General features: G+C 35.4%; 1 protein-coding gene across 3 annotated transcripts in view; it reads left to right on the top strand.

Annotated features, from left to right (window-relative positions):
• LOC135836989 (uncharacterized) overlaps positions 1-19537 on the top strand; it is a 321905-nt gene that overhangs the window by 44303 nt on the left and 258065 nt on the right. For all 3 annotated transcript variants that reach the window (XM_065352091.1, XM_065352089.1, XM_065352090.1), the window contains exons 2-3: positions 949-4053; positions 12980-13334. In XM_065352091.1, coding sequence (XP_065208163.1) covers positions 1207-4053; positions 12980-13334 — 3202 coding nt within the window. In that variant the 5' untranslated portion in view covers positions 949-1206. The remainder of the gene's footprint in view (positions 1-948; positions 4054-12979; positions 13335-19537) is intronic.

The raw sequence follows: 19537 nt of genomic DNA, 5'->3' as shown, positions 1-19537 counted from the left end.
TGTCGTGTGACATATCGATTGTTAGGTTTTCTGGGGCGTAGAATCCGAATCTGGCATTATTTGGCACCCTAATTCCAATCTAAGCCTGATAAGTGAAGCTGAAGAAGGGTAAGGAAGCGATGACATTTTTTCAGAGCGCTTGACTGTGACATAGGTTTCCTGAATTGCATATTTTTGACGTTTGCGAAGTGATGTGATGTTCTGGTTTAAACTCGGCACCTCCTCCCTTGAATTATTTTATTTTTGAGAATTGAATTCTCGTACGATAGACAGCTGTACTGCGTTTTGAAAAAATGAGAATTCTATTTCACAACTTTTCAGCAATATCCTCGCCCTGGCTCAAACTCCAAGAAAACTACCCCCTCCTCGGTGATATATTTTTTTGAGAATTGAATATTCTCGATAAGAATTGCATTTTCCAGATTTTCGAATTATTGATGTTTTGAATCAGGATTTTTTTTTTCGTTTTTTTTCTGTTTTAGGATTTTCTTCGTTTTTATGAAATTTGGCTCCCATTTTTTTTTTAAATTTGTTGATTTATTTTAAAGTCGACTCGAAGTTTTGAAATAATTTTCGAACAAAATCGCTCAATTCCTCTCTCCGTCTTCCTCCTGAAAAAACACTGAATAGCCAGAAAAAATTGTAAAAAATCCTGTTTTCTGAAGTTTGAAATTTATCACAAGAAAATTGCAGTTCCTGAATTCTGAAGCTGTGCTTTTCAATAATTTTTAGAACTTCCAGTAAAATTTTGGTACTCTCCAGGATGGGGAACAACTTCTCTGAATCAAATTTTTACCCCTCTCCCCTCCTAATTTTAATCTCAGCATGTTATTTCAACCTCTAGTACGATCTAAATAATGTGATTCTAAATTTTGTGTGTTGTTGTACATTATACTTGACAAATTTTTCGTTTCTAATCCCTTCTGTTATTTTGTTCTTTTGTTGCAGATGATTTAATCGGGTCAACATTCGATCAGCCGCGTCGTATCAGATCGTAATCGGTGAGATCGTCAGCTTTTCGAACGAGAACGCATCACAACGGTCATTCCCTGCGAACTCGACCCGTTCGCACTTTTTTTTTGTCTGCTTCGGTGGTAGGTAGGTAAAAAAAAAAACAGGAAAATAAAAATCTCACATCCAAAATGGACTTCCATTAATTCCGATATTGACGAAGACGCGTAGCCCAACAACCGGTGGTACTCTGCGATGCCAAAAGATTTGCCAAATAAGTCATGTCGTGCTGATACGAAAAAACAAAACGTCGTCGTTTCGAAAGGTTGTAAAAACTCGTTGATCAAGGTCGTGCCCAAAGTTTTGGCGAGTAAGATCGCGAAAAAGAAAATCGCGACGAAGACAACCCCTCCAAAGAAAATCCAACAAAATGAAGTTACAGCTGAAAAGTTGAAAGATACTAAAAAGAAGGTCAACTCTGTTGTACCGATCAAAACACGTAGCGGAGCTGTACTAGACTCCAATGTCGCTAAAACGAGCCCGAGCGTCCCGAAAATGAAAGAGAAACAGAAACCAGCGGCGGAGAAGCCTAAACCGAAAGAAACAAAACCCAAAGCCAAAAAAGAACCGGTGAAAAAGGCGTCGACTGTTGTAAACAATACTACAATTACAACAACTACTCCAACGTCGACTACGACGAAAAAAGAAACAAAAAAGGTGAAAAATGATAACAAAGAAGAAGAACCGGCGGTGAAAAAAGTACCAAAAAATGCCTCTAAAAAAGAAACGAACGACGCAGCTGATAAGAAAGAAACGATCAGAAATGATAAAGTAGACGATATCGACGGTGCTACTCCACCAGTCGCTAAAAAAGATACCAAAAAGGATAAAGAACCGGTTAAGAAAACACCCAAAGCCAAAAAAGACGACGGTGAAAAGAAAGAAGCCCTGAAACAGGATAAAAATGACAATAAGAATATCTCCAAGAAAGATATCGACGAAACGATCAAAAAAGAACCGGCGACCAAAAAAGAACCAAAATCCAAAGAAGATGCCTCAAAATTAGAAAAAGAACCCAAGCTCACTAAACCCGAACCAGCTAAAAAACGACCTCCTAAAAAACCTAAAGAACCCGTTGTCAATGAAACTGCCAAAAAAGATACCGAAGATAAAATTCCGCCTTCGAACGAACCCGCTGATAAAAAAGAACCTCCCAGTCAATCTAATAAAATAAAATTCTTTAAATCCAAGTCGAAAAAAGCTGAAAAACCTAAAGAACCCGTATCAAAAAAGAGCAACGATCTAAAAGATGCCTTCAGTGTGTACGACAACATCGACGAACTCAGCGAAGGCACTCACAATAAAACGATTACCAAAAAGAAAGAACCTTCTAAAGTAAAAGTGTCGAAAATCGGCAAAGAAACTGAATTAAAAATGAAACAGCATCTGGAGGAGTTCAAAAAGACTAAGCTTAAGGCCAAAGATACTTCAAACAAAGACGATAAAAGGAAACTGGAGAGTGACAGCGAAGTAGATAATAAAGTTTGTAAAAAAGCGAAGAAGAATGCCGGTGGTGACAATGACCAAGTCAATGAACCGTCAGCAGCTTCGCAACAACCATCTTCGAAATCGAAAACAAACAAAAAAACCAAACCAAAAGAGGAAGAACTCTCATCCCCGTCATCCGATAGCATGCCACTCAACAGACTCATCGCAAAAACTCCCACCTCCTCGAAAAAAGATTCCAAATCGAAAACAGCCTCATCGGCATCAGCAGTCAAACGTGAACCACATTCTGACGATAGTGAAATCGAAACCAAAAAGAAACCCAAGACTGAAACGCCCTCGAAAAAAGGCGCCAAAAAATCGCCCGCCAAAGCCTCGCCCGCTAAAAAATCCGTCGCCTCGGACAAAAAAAGTGAAAAAACGCCCAAAAAGTCAACCCCCAAAAAAGTAGTCAGGTTTCAAAAACAAGCTACCCCTAAACCTGCCCCCAAAGTTATTCGTAAACGTAAACCACGAATGGCTTCGTTGAACGCCATGGCCATGGTGCATTGCTTGTACGATAACGAGTGTAAAAGCGCTTCTGTATCGTCTTACGATAGTACAGAATACTCGGATGATAACATGATCGTCGAACCGGTCGAAACGAAGCGTAAAACTGAACCGAGTTCTGTACCCGAGACGCCGAAAGTTGAAAATAAAGAAACAGCCGTAGTGAAATTCGAAAAAGAACCGATGGTGGTTGAAAACCAAGCAGATCCCGTTATCAATCGAGAATCTCTCCGAACCGCTCCTGGTCTTCGAAGCATTGGTAAACATTGGGATATGAATAGTTCATCTATATCGTCTACTTTATCTGATGAGAACTTGGAAGTGATCGCTTCGCCCATTGTCATCAAAGAAATAACGTCTTCGTTAGAAAAACCTAAAAACATCCTGAAGAAAAAATTCGCTCGTGCTCTCCGACGTCAAGTATCCGAGGAATCGTCCGAAGAAGAAAAACACCAAGCTTTACTGCTCGAAGAGAAGAAACGAATGGTGAGACGACGTCGTCGACAACGCAAAGAAATCACCATGGATTTAAAAGATATGGTCGTATGTAAACGTATGGCCAGCTTGAACGCCACCGCCATCTTGGCCGCCAGCTACAGCAGCTTGACTGGTAAACGAACCATCACGGTTAAATCTCCGGGTAAAGCCGAAGAAAAACGAGAAAACGTCGAGAACTTCGAAAAAACCACCGAAAGCGTCATGGCTAAGTTGAAAAATCGCAAGCTGCCTTTCATCAGGAAGAAATTCAGCTCTAGTTCGGACGCAGATGTCGAAGACGAAGCTGACCTATCTGGAGGCGAAGTTGTGGTGAAAACTGCCTCGAGTAGTGGCAAACAGCAGGTATCTTTGATTGTGAATCAAGACTCCGGTGTCACGATTACCGGCGTTTATCTCAATAGTACAACTAAATCCACCCATCATCAAGGCTACTGCAGCATATCGGGAATGCAGTACAGAATTTCGTCTACTAGTCATACGCAAACGGAAGCCACCACCGTTACGACCGAACCAATCGTGCGAAATACGCAAGAACCGTTGAGGCCACCGGTATGTACATACTTCTAATTTGCATTAAAGGTCTAGATTATTATTATTGTATTACCTACCTACGTTTTTTTACCGCTTCGTTCGTGGTCTTGATCTAGGTTATGGTTCATAGCTTGTGAAACGAATGGAGCCTGCGATAATGTTGATTTTTGTGTTTTGCCACTTTGGACAGGGTGGCAACTGGCAAAGTTCTGATTATTTGATCAAGTCATGAGTAATTTTTCAACAAAGAAAAAAAAATAAACAGATTTAAAAAATACAAATTAAAACATTTTAAAATTATTTAAAATAAGTCGTATGTGAACATTTATTGAAAAAGGTCCAACGAAATAGTAGGAAAATTTTTTTTAGAAATTCATAGAAAAAACAAAATGCAGAGAGAGATTCCATATCAAAAATCAATATTTTGATAATTTTTCAAAAATGGTCCTTCTTGCATTGCCTGAGTTTTTATAGGTATTTGAAAACTTCAGATGGCGAAAATACTACGAAAATGTGAACCAAAGAAGATTTTAAAAAAATCTGAAATACTTCTCCGGAAGACGTAAATTTGTGCAAAAGAACGAAAATTTCCCTTTATCTTTAACAAAATACTCGTGTTTCAAAGTGACTCAATGAGTTTGGAGGGGGAGGACGGAGGCTTCAAAAATTTCTGGAAAATTTCTTCTCATCAAGGGACATAATCTGAGACAGACATGGCAAATCCAAGAAGGGGTTTAGTTGACTTCACTTTTTTTCTAGCTGAACTCTTTGTAACTTTTTGAAGAGTCAAAAGTGATTAATTTAATTTGTTGCATTTGGTTTTTAAGATAACAAATTTTTTAAGATGAATTTCTTTATGGTTTAAGTGAGCTTCAGATTACGAATCAGAAAACATGGATTATAAATCGATGTAATTTGCTTCTGAAATTTTGCCTACTGAAAATGCTGTAAAAGTGTAAATTCAAAAAAGCCCATTTAATATGATCGCTAAAGAAAAATCCAGTCCCCTCTTGAGAGTTTTTTTTTCAAAAATGTCAAGTTTTTATAGGAAAACCCCACTTATGATATCGAATTTGATGAAAAAATAAAAAAATCACGGTTAAGATATAAAACTTTTTAAAATTTTTTTTGAAAAGTGCAATTTTCAAAAATCAATTTATTTTGTTTTTTTTTCACCATAATCAATTACTTGTTGATGCTGGTTTTGAATCAAATGCTTATCAAAATTCTGCGACAAATTAAGTATATGTACCTACTTCACATAATTATTGCATATTTTGAATTCATTTTTGCATTTTCAACTCAATTTTTAGTTTCAATTTGTGTTTGTTCTTGAAAACGACGTTAATACTCTATGCTTTTATTATTCTCCCCCCCCGCAAATTTTCAAGATATTCGATCATCTTTCAGTCGTTTTCAACAGTTTTTAGGTCATTTCAACAGATGTTTTATTCAATTTCTCTAATTTTGCTCAATTTCACTGGAATTTTATCAATTTTTGACAATTTTTTTCATTTTTTGAGCATTTTTCGAGTAGTTTGATTAAAATTTTACAATAATTATTTTATATCAAGTTCTGGTTAATTTCATATGTTTTGTTTTGATGGCATTTTAACAGAGCTTAGGTAGTGCAATTTTTGTAAAATTTGCTCAGGTTTATTGATGCAATAATTTATACGTTGATCCGATAACTTTTATGATGCATAATGCAATTTTGACGAAGTTTGAAGTTTGAATAATTTATAATATTGATTTGACAACTTTTATGACGATACATAATTTCAAAATCAGATCATGGTAGTGGTCATCAAACGATGACGAATGACGCAAACTGGACATTTTTTCGAGGAGCTATGGGGCTTCAAAGTTCTCCGAAATGGTCGAAAATGGAAAATTTCATTTGCAAATTGCTCCCGTTGTACGTGTTGTTGAATTTGAGAGGGTAATCGACGAATGATGTCAAAATCAGTATTGCCACTTTCAAAAACCTAAACAAATCGATTTAAAAACTATCATCATCATCATCGAGTGGTATAACCGCTCGTATACCTAATTTAAATACAACCATGATGTCCACGATTTAAAATTCTGAAAAAATTCTCAGTTTTAGTCTTTTTTATGTAAAATAACATATCATAAAATTGGACGGACATTTTTTTTTATTTTCGAGGAAAAAAATTACAAGTTTGGCACTTATTGCAAATATGTGTACCGATATTTCAAAAGGGCCCATTCGGTCAGTGCCGAGAAGGGTATAGATTTTATTTTTCAAAAATCAAAATAAATTTCCAGTGTTCTCCAGTGGATCTCAACAGTGTTTGAGTGTGAAGCTGTCCATGAAAGCTTCACATTCGCGCGCCGTTTAGATCAATTGGAAAACTTTGGAAGACTATGTCAATTTTTGAAAAATAAAATCTACACCCTTCTCGGCACCGATCGAATGGGCCCTTCTGAAATATCGGTACACATATACTTACCATCAGAAACCTAAAAATTGATAATTTTTGCATTTTTTGAGATATTCTACCAATGTGTAGACGAACATGTGAAACAAATCCCCTTCCCCAACCTCAGTTTGTCAGTTGTTGCTAAAACCAAAATACAATTTTTTGGAAAAGGTTTTTTTCCTAAATTGCATTTCAAAATTTGAACCGATTTGGTTTTAGAAAGCAAGATATGTCCCAAAAACCAAATTTTTGAATTGTTGACCCCACCCCTTCTCCAAAATGTTGAAAAAACTGCAGGTATTTTATGATCAAGTGTATCTTTAGTGGTAAAAATTATTTGAACCACTTTGCTCCTATGTTACGTTATATTGGGTACATTTTGTCTTTAAGTTTTTTTTTGATGCCCAGTGAATATTTTAGAAAAATGGAGGGTGGAGGAGCATAAAATAACATTTCGTAGGTTAAATCATTCAATAACTACGCACTGAGCAACTAGCCCTTAATCTCAATCTGAGTTAAAATTTTTCTCCATTCAAAGTACAGATTTCTTTCTACCGTTTCGTTTTGAAAAAACTGCAACTTTTTCACTCAAGCTCAGTTTTTCTCAAAAATTGTTATTTTTGCATCCTTAAGGGAAGGGGAGCTGTTTTATCGTCTCGTTTATCATATCTCAAAGGCTTATCCGAAGTTTTGAACCTTCTAAAAATACCTTCCAGGTTTACTATTTTTTCGAATGTTGAAAAATCGTTCTCCAATCGCTTAGATACAAATATCTGGATTTAAAAAAAGTTACATCCCTATGAATGACTCTTTGACAACTCAAATTTTTTCAAAACTTAGCTCCGTTTCAACTTTTAAAAAATTAAATGATGGTCGATTTTGAATAACTTTACCTTTTTTTTTTGTCGAAGACAGATCACCGGAGGAAGCAATTTTTCAGCTTTTGAGACTTTAAACATTTTAAAACCGGTGCAAAAAATTTATAAAAAAGTGATATTTCAATTGTGTTTTTTTTTGCTAATTAAGTCTTGTTTGTTTTTTTTTTTTTGAAAAAATTGAGTATGTCTGTTGAATATTTTGAAAAAGATCAAGTAAGTCGAAAAATTAAGGGCGTGATGAAAAATATTTACTCTCCCTCTCTTCTTCTGCCAATAAAACCTCACAATTCTTGAAAAAACATAACAATAATTATGAATATTTTTGTAAATGATCTTCCGAGTTTGAAACAAAGATAAAATAGTGGATAAATGGAGATTGAGGAAGGGTGTGGAACTGTGGATGTGTTTGAAAAATACCATTTACGGAGTAATGATTGTTGCGAGGATCTTTTTACCCATAAAACTCACTTTTGAAGAACTTTCTTTCTCACTTTCTTCTCAAAAGGACTCAAATAATTGAGTTTTTTTTTCTGAATCGAGTGAAAGGTATTTGAAAGCAAGTTTTTCGAGTTTTGATTATGTAAATAATTTTGTAATGAAAAAAATAATAAAAGAGACAAAAAATCGATTGTTAATAGCTCTATGACAAGTTCTCTAGAAGTCATTTTATAATACTGAAATTTTGCTCATCTCTGTACCACAGTACATTCATTCACTTGTCTCAAAAACCGAGCTTTTTTTTCTAGGTCAGTGAGATTGTGTAATCGATTCGAGACATTCTGTTGATTCGCACTTGAGCTGGGAAAAATTTCAATGCATTGTAATTAAAGCGTTCCTTTAATTATAGAATGCTTTATACCGTATACCTGAAATTATCCACGTACTGCCTTTCGCTTAAAACAAACGCGTGTAGGTACCTATCATGCACATTGTACAATGTACAGCAGCGTTGTAGAGGTACTAGATTTGTAATGTAAAAAAATCTCATCGTCGACACTGTCGAGGGTCGCTTAAAACTAACCACGTCATTAATTAGAACCGCTTTTACACGCCTTTGTTTTTCAAAATGTAAATCTTAATTATTTCTTTTGCCCGCGTTACAGTTTTACGACACGACGACGACGACCAAACAACCAGAGCGGCGATGTTTTTTGTGTACCGAGTAATTTACTACTCGTCTTCTCACTGTGTGCGTGTGTCTTGTTTGTATCCTTCGGCGATGGCGTTGTTTTCTTTCGGCTTAAATGCTCAATCCGCCGAGCCCGAGATGTTTGCATTGTATGAAAATAATGACAATTTAAAACAAAAAGTATTCCATTTTTTGCTCAAACAAAACGAGCCTCTCGATGGAAGAAAACGTAAATGTGCAGTGTGCATTGTGAGTTGATGGTTTTTAAATGAGACAAGTGTCATGTGTTGGTATTCTAAAGGGTTGAATTTTTCAGACAAATTTTAAGTATTTTATTTTTATTTTATCGTTAATAATAATTGTGAAAGTATGCGAGTCTGTGAGGTGGTGTTCTAGATGGTGATTTTTTTCAGTTTGTGATACTAGATAGAAAGTTGAAAGAGGGAATAAAGATGATAGAAATGAAAGGATTATGAAAAGTGAGTGAAGAGCAGTTTAAAAGGGACATATTTTTTTAGATTTGTCAAAATAAACAGGTGTGCGAAGGATTTGTTTCAAGCTTACGTCGAACAAGTTTGAATTTATGGCTGTTATTAAGTAGAGAATTTAAAGGGTTTTGAAGCCAGTAGCGCCGATTTCAACGTTGAGATATTGCTGGATTTTTTTCCCCTGAATGTGTAACTAACTTGAGGTGTTTCCGAGTGTCGTTTTTGAACGTTTTCATTTTGCAGAAATCTAGACGAATGAAAACAATTGCAAAAATATAATTTTGAGGAGAAATAGTATTATGCTTTTTCAAACATTAATGTGAAGTTTGGAAAGCTATAATAACGTAGCAATTTCAGAATAATTGACGTGCTTTGACCTTTCTCAATGAATTGTTTTTGACTTTGAATATCATCCATTATTCTCTAACTTAAAAAAAAAAAGCAGCAACAACAAAAAATAAGTCGAATTATTCAACATCAAATTACCCATATTAGAAATTAGCACCTTCAAATCAATAAAAATTGATGTCACTTCATTTTTTATTAAATTTCAACTTTCAAGGCTCGTACTCGATTAATTTTTGGGTAGCAGTGTTTCTTCTTTTGTATATAAATTTTCAAAAATTCGTATTTACATCTTGAAGGGGGGGGGGGGGGGGAATACTTTCTAATAAGTAATAATATCATACTAGTGAATAATTTGCAAAAGACGTATTCAAATCAATTTTTTATTCTTTTTCAAAAGTTTCACCTTCTGTTTTAAATTTGTCAAAATTGTCAACTAATTTTGTTTTTAGCTAAAAATTGTCGATTTTTTTTGTAAAAAATTCCAAAAAATCTCAATTTTTTCTAAAAATTGCCTCGAAAGTTCAATTTTTTTCAAAAAGTGCTAAAAAGTCTTGCTTTTTAACTGCAAAATTCAAAAAAAGACTCCCATTTTTAAACAAAGATTGTAAAAAACTACATATTTTTTTTTTGCTAATAATTTCCAGAAAGTCCTGTTTTTTTTCTCAACTTGTTCGTCTTGTTTTTTGCCAAAAATTGTCAAATTTAATATTCTCGGTATTTTGCAACAAATTCCAAAAAGTTTCATTTCTTTCCAAAAATTGCTCAAAAGATTTGCCTTTTACCAAAAATTACCAAAAATGTACATGCCTTTTTTTGCCAATAAATTCCAATAAAGCCTATTTTTTTTCTTAACTTGTCCATCTTGTTTTTTGCCAAAAATTGTCAAAAATTCCAAAAAGTTTCATTTTTTCCAAAAATTGCTCAAAAGGTTTTACCAAAAATATATGTATTATTTCCAAAAAGTCCTGTTTGTTTTTCATAACTTGTCTGTCTTGTTTTTCCCCCAAAAATTGTAATTTTTTTTACCTAATATTGCCATAATTCACAAATATGTCGTTCGTTTGCCCAAAAAGTGAAAAAAGTTTATCTTTAAAAAAAAGTTTTTAACCCCCCCCCTCCCCCTCCCAAAGTTTAGATAAGAATTACTCATTTTTGTTGAAATTGTCAAATTTTTGCTCTTTGGAAAAATTCTTGCTATTTTTAAAGATTATCATCCTATTTTTTCGAAAGTTATCCATGTGCCTCGCTTTTTTGCCTAAAATTGCTGAAAATTAACATTTTCCTGCCAATAATTGCCAAATAGTCACCTTTTTGCTGAAATTGTTAGTCTTGCTGCCTTTTACAAATAATTGTAAACAAATTTTCGCTTTTTTTGCCAGAAGTTGATGAACAGCCCCCCCCCCTTTGTTAGAATTGATTGTCAAAGTTATTTTGTCAGAAATTACAAAAATTCTCACTTTGTTGACAAAAATTGTCAAAGTATCTTTTTTTTAATCAGAAAAATTCAACTTTTTAAATTGAAAACTCGAACATTTCAATTGTAATGTTCTGTAATTTTTTCCTTTAAACTGTTTTGCTCGCGTTTCGACACTTTTATGTTCATTTTTTTGATTTTTTTTTATTTTTCTTTAAATTGAGTACGAACCCCGAATTCATCAAAAGGGGAGGAGTGTGTCGTGTGTCGAGATCCCATTTTGGAACCTGCTTTTCTTTTTTAAAGTTTTGAAACCAAAAAATCAAATTCTTTACTTGAAAAACATTGTGTTTTCACCTATCAAAGTACGAACTTTTGAAAGCTTTTGCCCTCGTTACGTTAGGACTGATTTGTTCCTCTTTCAAAAAATAAAAAATCCCATGTTTGACACATCTAAAAATTGAACAGGGAATACCAAAATTGTTTATAAGGCATGATAGGCTATAAAAAGAGCCCCCCCCCCCAAAAAAAAAAAACCACGTCAGTTTGGTCCCTGACTCGCATCTACTTTTATTAAAACATTGTACCTAAAAAAAAAATTAGTAAAATTATTCCAATTAGAATATTTCAGGTTTTTTTCTCGTACTCTTCAAAGCTGCTCTTAATTATATTCGCTTCTTTATTAAGACCAGACCAGACTAACAGTACACAAAGAAAAATAATTCAAAAGCTTTACCACGGTATTTTCACCTCTTTATTATTTTCATCCGAGATTGCCACTATAAAAGAGACTCGGACAGTGGATTTTTTTCTTATTATAGAAGCTTCAAACGCGAGAAAGTAAAAAACAATCTCGACTTACAAATGCCAATTTTTTTAATCTGATACGCGTATTTTTCCTTATATTTCATGATTGTTTAAAAAGCAACCCAGCTCGATTATTAATTATAATGAAAAACGCGATAAATTTTAATTAAACGTTTTACATAAATTAAGCGCCGTTTAATATTGAAATGGAAAAAAAAACAGGTCAACCTTTTCCGCTCTTTTTAGTTTTTTTCGACTCGCTATTTTAAAAAGTAAAAAAACCAGATAAAAGAGAAAAGTGTACAGTGTTGTTGTTATCATTTCTACGTTGTTTTTTTTTTCTGTTTTTATTTTTCATTTTTTTTTTTCGTAAATCGAAAAGTGAAAAAAATCAACGTAACCTTAGGCTTTTAGTCGATAAATTAGAAGGAGAAAAAATACCTACTAGCGAATTTATACGTTTTTATTTTTTCTTTACAATTCGCAACTTGATCCTAATAAAGATTTTCGCAATATATACGCAAGGAGGTATATTATATACAAAGAGAACTTCGATAAACTTATTAACCGCACTAAAAGGAAATAGAAAAAGAAAACCCCTATCGACGTATACGAAAAAAAAATTACCGATTTTCCAAAACGATGGTGCTAAAGTGCGAACTGAAGAGAAACGAGGCCGACGAAGCACGTACAGAAAAGAGAAAGACGTAGGTACGGTGTGAAAATGTCGACGACAAAGAGAACCAGAGTGAAGAGGGAATAGCATTGAGAGATAGAAAAAGAGAAGCATCCATAAACGACGAGCGAAAACATGTAAATGTTTGTAATAAAAAAGAGTAAATAATCGATGCTCTTTTTATGTATAATGGCAAAAGAAGCTCGCCTCCAGAGAAAGAAAAAAATTCGTTTATCTATTTCTCATAAAGTTTTTTTTCTGCTACTCTCGGTTTTTTTTCTCTTCTTCTTCGAAAAAGTTGCGAAAAGAATATAAGGCGTATAACGGTATAAACGACTCTTTTATTTGGACGATACGGTGAGTCGGCGAGGCAAAGATGGTGTGTTTGTGTTGAGAAATTACTACGTGACTGGGACGTAAAATACACCGAGAATGGAGGCTGACTGAGGCATAAAGGGTAACAAGAAGGCGTAGTATAAGAATTACGTAAAAATCAAAGAGAAGAAAATTCTTCCCCTTATTTTTCGGCACTTGGTTCTTAATCACTTTAACGCTCCTACAAGACGGTTAGAAAAACTTGGTCGTCGAAAATACGACCTGGTTAAGGGTTTAGCTACTTAAAAGATGACCTTTTATGCTTCATTTTCATCGAGGAAATTTTTTTTTCCTCTCAGATATATACGAGAATTAGTCGTTACCATAGCGTAAATTGATGTGATTTTTATTTATTTATTTTTTCATTTTCATTTTTTTGCAGATTACCGTCTCGTTGCATCCGGATAGGCAATCTCCTCCTCCCCCTCCTCATGTCGGTCTGAATGCGAATCATCCTTCACCTGTGAAGACTTATACGCCTTTGGGAGCGTTATCGAACATGCAGCCTCCCGGATCACCTCATCACATGCATCATTTGCATCATCATCCCAAAACCGTGACCATATCGTCGACGCAGGAGATATCCTCGCTTGAGAGGCACGGTTGCCCGAGTGCTTTCAGCGCGCCGGCCGTATATGGCCCTCCGCCGCCTCCACCGCCGCCGCTACCCAATGTGCCTACGAGACCTCCGTATCCTATTTTGTCGAAGACGCCGCCGGAGCCCGGATATGTAACAGGTTAGTGATGATTTGATTTATTTTGAGTCGATTGAAGTAAATGATCGAGGGGCAGGAAGGCATGGTGAGGTGGGAATATACTCAAATATGGTGGATGGAAATTGATGTGAAGTTTTTGGGCACCGTAGAAATAGTAGACTATATTTTCATTGAATGTTGATGAATATTTTCGTTGATATAAAGATTGAAATTTCCTGATTGATTTGTGTGTTTTTTGTTTGTTTGTTTGTTTGATTGATTGATTGATTGATTGATTGATGATTAATTAATTGAATGTTTAGTCAAATAGAAACTTGACCTAACTTTCAAAATTCCCAGAATTTGTTCTCATTTTTACTATATCTTTCACGTATTTTTTTTTTTTTTTGATTCTGGGCCTATGATGACAATGATGTTAGTCAGAGCATTTAATACCTTTTGGCAGTTGGGGGGGGGGGGATTGTTTGCTTATCTTTGTTTTTATAAAATTATCGACTTGACGTTGAAAATGGCATAAAAAAATGTTGAAATCATTTCAAATCACCAAATGTGTAAAACATGATTAGGCCTAATAAGGTCTGTTGAAATTATATAAAAACCACAAAAATATTTCAATCATCAAACACCTCCAAAAAGTGATAAAATTTCGCCAAATTTTACACGAAATTACATAGAACGTCGTTGAAACAAGTTAAAATGGCATAAAAACATTTAAAGTAGCGCGATAAAACCCCTAAAACGTCATAAAAATTTAACAAGATTTCCAAAAAATTGGATAACAGGTTAAAAACGAGTTACAATTTTTAAAATAGGCGAAAATTGGGCAATAATGGCATAAAACTTGTCAAGAATTGGAAAATACAAGTATAATAAAATCAATAAAAGTTACGAGAAACTGATGAAATGTTGGAAAAATTCGTTGAAATTCAGTGAACACTGCCCAAAATATCTTTAAAATGTGTTAAAAACGACATCAGAGTTTTTAAAAAATTAATAAAATTATTTAAGATTACCAATGAAAAGAAGCTGATAAAACAACATGAAAATTTAGCAAAATGCAGTGAAAATTGCAAAAAAAAAAAAGTAATAAAAACCCTTCAAAAAAATATAAAAACTGGAAAATATCTGTAACATCTTTGAAAATTACCAAAAACTCGTGAAACATCAAAATTTGGCAAACCCTACAAAAATTCCATAGAATGTTATAACAACATTTAAAAACGATGGTGTAAAAACTCTTAAAAAGCATTAAAAATATTAACAATACAAAAAATTTTAGAAATTCACCTAAATTTAAAATTTTGCGAAATTTGCATAAAACGTGATCCATTGAAAACCTATTCAAATAATGTAAAAACAAAAGAAAACGAAAAAGAAAAGAAATGGAATAAATAAAAAATCACCAAACCCTGATGAAATTTCAACGTAAAATTGATGAAATTTTGATAAAATTTTTAAAAAATTGAACTTAAAACACTTAAAAAGCAATAAAATTACTCAAAATTATCTAAAACCCATGAAATCTGAGCAAATGACTTGCTCAAAATTTAGTGAGATTTTCATGAAACATCCTACAAACATGTTGAAAATAACATTAAAACTCGAAAAAAGCATTACTTAAATTCTTTGAAAATTGTCAAAAACTGACAAATTATGGTAACTTTAGTGAAAAACTGCTTAAAATATTGTTGAAAATCGCATAAAAACACGTAAGAAGCGACAAAACCATTTTAGTTTAGTTTGAAAATTGAAATTAAAAGTGATTTTGAAAAACTTTTTTTTTCTTTTTTTGAATAAAATTGTGAGAAATCTTGAAAATTCTGCAGATTTTATTGGCTTTCCAAGGAATCAAATTTTTGATTTTCAATGTAAGCTTTTTTTCATGAGATTTCACTTTTTAGTACATAGTACATATTTTCTTGGTAGGGGTTCTCATATTTTTTTTAAATTGAAATTTCAAGCAAAACATTAATTTTTTTAGTGAAGTGAGAACTGGCAAAATGGCATCTTTTTAAAAATTGATTAGTCATGTTTTTTAGTCTTTCTAAATTGGGGAAAGAAGGAAGAGGAGGATAAGGTGAATTGAGGGATCATGTATGTACGAAAAAAAAGGTACATAATGTAGTTGTTTGAATTTAATTAGTAGCATTCAAAATTTGTGTATTAATCATAGAAAGTCAAACTTTCATCTTGAAAGTTAAATTTTGGGGAGTTTTCAACAAATGTTTGTGACGGTAGGGGATGCGCCCACAGCTTCCACCTAAAGGGAAGATGTGTTCCCTCGGAGTGGCAGCACTGACTAAGTAGTGCACTCTGTCGGATTAGTTCGAGTATAGCCACTCCGCCGTTAGAGACGTTACAAACGTTAGGTATTTTTTCACTGGTGTTCCGGTTCGGATGCATTTCAGAGCTTCCACTTGCAATCGACATTGCAAGTGTCTTTTTATAATGATTAGTGTGTCTTTTTTGTATTTAATCGATTCGGTTTTATATCAGAGATGTGTACAAATAAAGCATAACACTTCATTTGCGGTCTATGATCATTTATGCGGTGTTTCGTCACCTTTGCTGTTCGATGTACTTTCGTAAGGTCATCAGTAGAGTTTGGGTTCCCTGGGCTTAATTATATGTCGAATAGACCTGGACTTTCCCTCTGTAAACCAAGGAGAGTCCCGCCTATCACATATTTGGCGCCCTAAACGTGGTAAAAACTGTACCCAGGGCTTTTCAAGTGCACTTTTTGTGTCACAAATTAGGGCAAAGTCACGAGGTATCGCGACCTCTAGCCTAACCTCTAGCCTAACCGCTATTACTGCTCTCGAAAGAGGCAAACTGTACCTAGTACAGGCGGAATCGCGTATTCCAACCAGAGTTTTTTACTTATCAGAGTTTTTACAAACCCCAGAATTCCAGTCAAAATTTGGTCAACCAGGCGACTATGGCGAAAATTGGTCAACCAGGCGACTACATCGTATCAATCAGTCAACTAGGCGACTGCAACGTTCGTTAAAAAGGTACGTGAGAGTTTATTTCTCGAAAGAATCGCGAAAAAGTGCCGAAAAATCGCGTTATTAGAGCTTTCGTTCCAAGTTCGACAAGCTTTGGTTTGGAAAAACCGAGCACAGTTGAACAAGCTCGTACCAAAGTTCAAGGTCAAGCGTTGAAAGCTCGTTGCAAGCTTGTACCGTGCTACGTACCTAACAGAGACAATACAAAGCTTCGACATGCCGATGCGGTTACCGGAATATTTATCAGAGGAATTTTTGGATCACTTACCTGATCGAATGCGACGATTATTTGAGATGACGGCCGATCGAAATTCTCCGAATCCTGGAATTGACAATGCACGTAGATCCAGCTTTCCATTGGTCAGTCAGGATGCACGTGTAACCGAATTGAGACCTGAAACAAATAGTAGAGATTATGATAGCGATGGTTTCCAAAATCAGAGTATTACAAACCATGAAAGCTGTAAAATTCAAAATACTCACAATCAGCAGTTACGACGTTCGAGTAGAAATGCTGCAAAGAATGCTGATATTCAACGCCGGAATCAGTTAGGAATTCAAGCCACGCCGAAAATCAAGCCTAAAATGAAGGATCGAAAATTATTGCGCAGATTGCACGAGAATATTTTAGATCAGAGAAGAGAATGGCGCAGTGCTGAAATAAAAATTGATTCGATCGAGTATCAAGAAGCACTCGAAGAAGGCGATTTATTTTTCCTGAATGATGATCAAGATGAGATCGACGCAAGCGGTGCTGATGAAGCGAAAGCTGGAAACGGTGCACAACCGTCAGGTGAAGAAACCCCTGAGGCGTCAATTTTGCAGTTTCAACCTGATTATGAACTTGAAGGTGAACTTTCCCGGTCGGATAAGTACATGAAGAATATAGCAGAGTCCAAAATGGCTCAAATTTGTAATTTTGATCCGGTAAATTTTGATAAAAAAATTGAGATAAAAATTGAAAAAAGGCCAGAAGAATTATTTCCGAAAACTTTAACAGAGGAGGAATTAATTTTCCATAAATGGGCCTATTCATCTGCTGACAATCACGATAGCAACGATAAGGTTATTGCTCAGCGAGTCATTGATTCTGAGAAAGCCATCTCAAAAACCAGAGAGGATGTAGGCAACCTATATCTGGAGCTGCGTGCTCAAATAGCGAATATGAAATCAGAGTTAAAGAGAGAAAATGATAAAAAAATCGAAGATTTGAAATCAGAGATGAAATCAATTTTTAAAGCTTACAAAGAAACCACCGATAGAGTACTCACATCTCACGTCCTCATTATGAATAAAATGAAGGAAAGAAATATGTACCAAGGTGGACTATTATATCAGATGCAGTTACAACATGTTGAGTTTATCGAGAATATGGAAGAAGAACGTGCTGCATATTTTGAATGGAAAGATCACGTGGATGGATTTATAGAAAATCTCCACGAACCGGATGAACCACCCTACCAGCCCCCTGTTGTGCCACCAGTTGCGCACAACGTGAACAGTAACATCGTTGGTAACACTGCCAGTCGCAGCAGTGGAAATACCAGTAAAGGTGTGGGTCTCTTCCGAGGAAGGAGGGACTCAAATGATCGATCTAGATCCCTCGCCCCTTCCAGGGGCAACTCGAATTCGAACAATAACAACTTCAATAACGACAGACATCGCACTCCGAGTAACGGTAATCAAAATAGATCATCATCCAGAGATTCTAGATCCCGTAGATCGCGTTCGCGAAGTAACACACCGCGACGCGACAGCCGCGACAGCCGAGGCAGCAGCGATCGACGCGAAAGCAGAGACAGCCGCGATAGGCGAGACGGTAACGGCAGCAGTGATCACAGTGATCGTCGTGATCGACGAGACAGATACAATAGTCGCGATCGAGATAACAGAGATGATCGAAATAATCGTAGTGGCGATGATCGAAGGAGCAGCGATTATAACAATAACAGTAATCGCAATTACAATGCCAATAACAACAATGGCAACAGAGATGATCGAAACAGTCGACGTAACGATGATCGAGAGCCTGAAATTGATCCAAGATGGCTTCAGGCTGAGCGTGAGCAGCAAAACCACCCCCCAGAGCGCAGGCTAAATTATCGAATCCAGTTTGGCGGTACCAATACCAACATTAGGCCTGATAGATTGCGCGAATTTGGTGTTAGTTATTCAGAAGAAAATAAGTACCAAGTTTACAATTTTATTCACCATTTTGAGAGACGTATGCAGCCATATCAGGTATCTCAAAGTCAATACTGTGATGCTCTGATGGTGCTTATCGATGATAAGCTGATACATATGGCACCCTGGAAAGATCTTCAGGAAAATAGCACTGATTATTATCAACTCAGAAAGGATTTTATTGATTGCGCTTGGAGCCCTCAGAGGCAAAATGAGGCGAGAAATCACTTTAGGAATATGTCAGTGTGCAAAACGTCATCAACCACTCAGTGCTCTGAGTTAATGATATGGTTGAAAGTTCTGAAGACCACCAATTCACCATTCGAAGATATAATAATGATGATTTATTATAAACTAACATCCAGTCTCAGACCTCGTTTTACTGAGATTGAACTTCAAGACATCAACATCTTCAAAAAAAGGCTAAACGCGATGACTCGTGTGGAAGAGTTTGCTCAGAAACCAGCTGAACCTGAAAGGCCTACTCAGACTCGAAATATTCAGCAGGGATCTGAAAATCGTCGATCTAGCTTTGGTGGAAATGATAGACGCTCTAATTCGTACAATTCTCGCAACAACAACAGTGAGAGCAAAAATGAGCGCACAACTGATCAGCAGAAAAAATCGTATGACAAGTATAGAAACCAGCCCAAATCAGAGACAATGAAAAATGGTCAGAAAGAGAAAAAAGATGAGCACAGGTATAAAAAGCCTAACAAAGAAAACGCTCATCAGGTGAATTCAGTCACTGGAAAAGAAGAAACGCAATCAGAGACTGAAGTTTCAGACGAACAGACCCCCCCTACATCACCAGAGGGGTCTATTGATTCAACAGGAATGCCGTCGGGAAACGAGTAGCTGACGCGTGCAATTTAGCACAAGTGGAGGATTTCCCTGAGCTACCACAAGATGAATTTGAGCTGATTGGCGACTCACTCGCTGTATTTTTAGCGAATGTTATACCACGACGAAGGCCTGAAATTTCTCAGCCCTACCTCAAAGAACAACTTAACATCAGTGACCTGTTAAAAG

This window comes from Planococcus citri, chromosome 2 (assembly GCF_950023065.1).
Source record: "Planococcus citri chromosome 2, ihPlaCitr1.1, whole genome shotgun sequence".
Taxonomy (NCBI): Eukaryota; Metazoa; Arthropoda; class Insecta; order Hemiptera; family Pseudococcidae; genus Planococcus; species Planococcus citri.
Note: the sequence above shows the minus strand (reverse complement) of the source record. Positions and strands in the feature narration are given on the sequence as shown.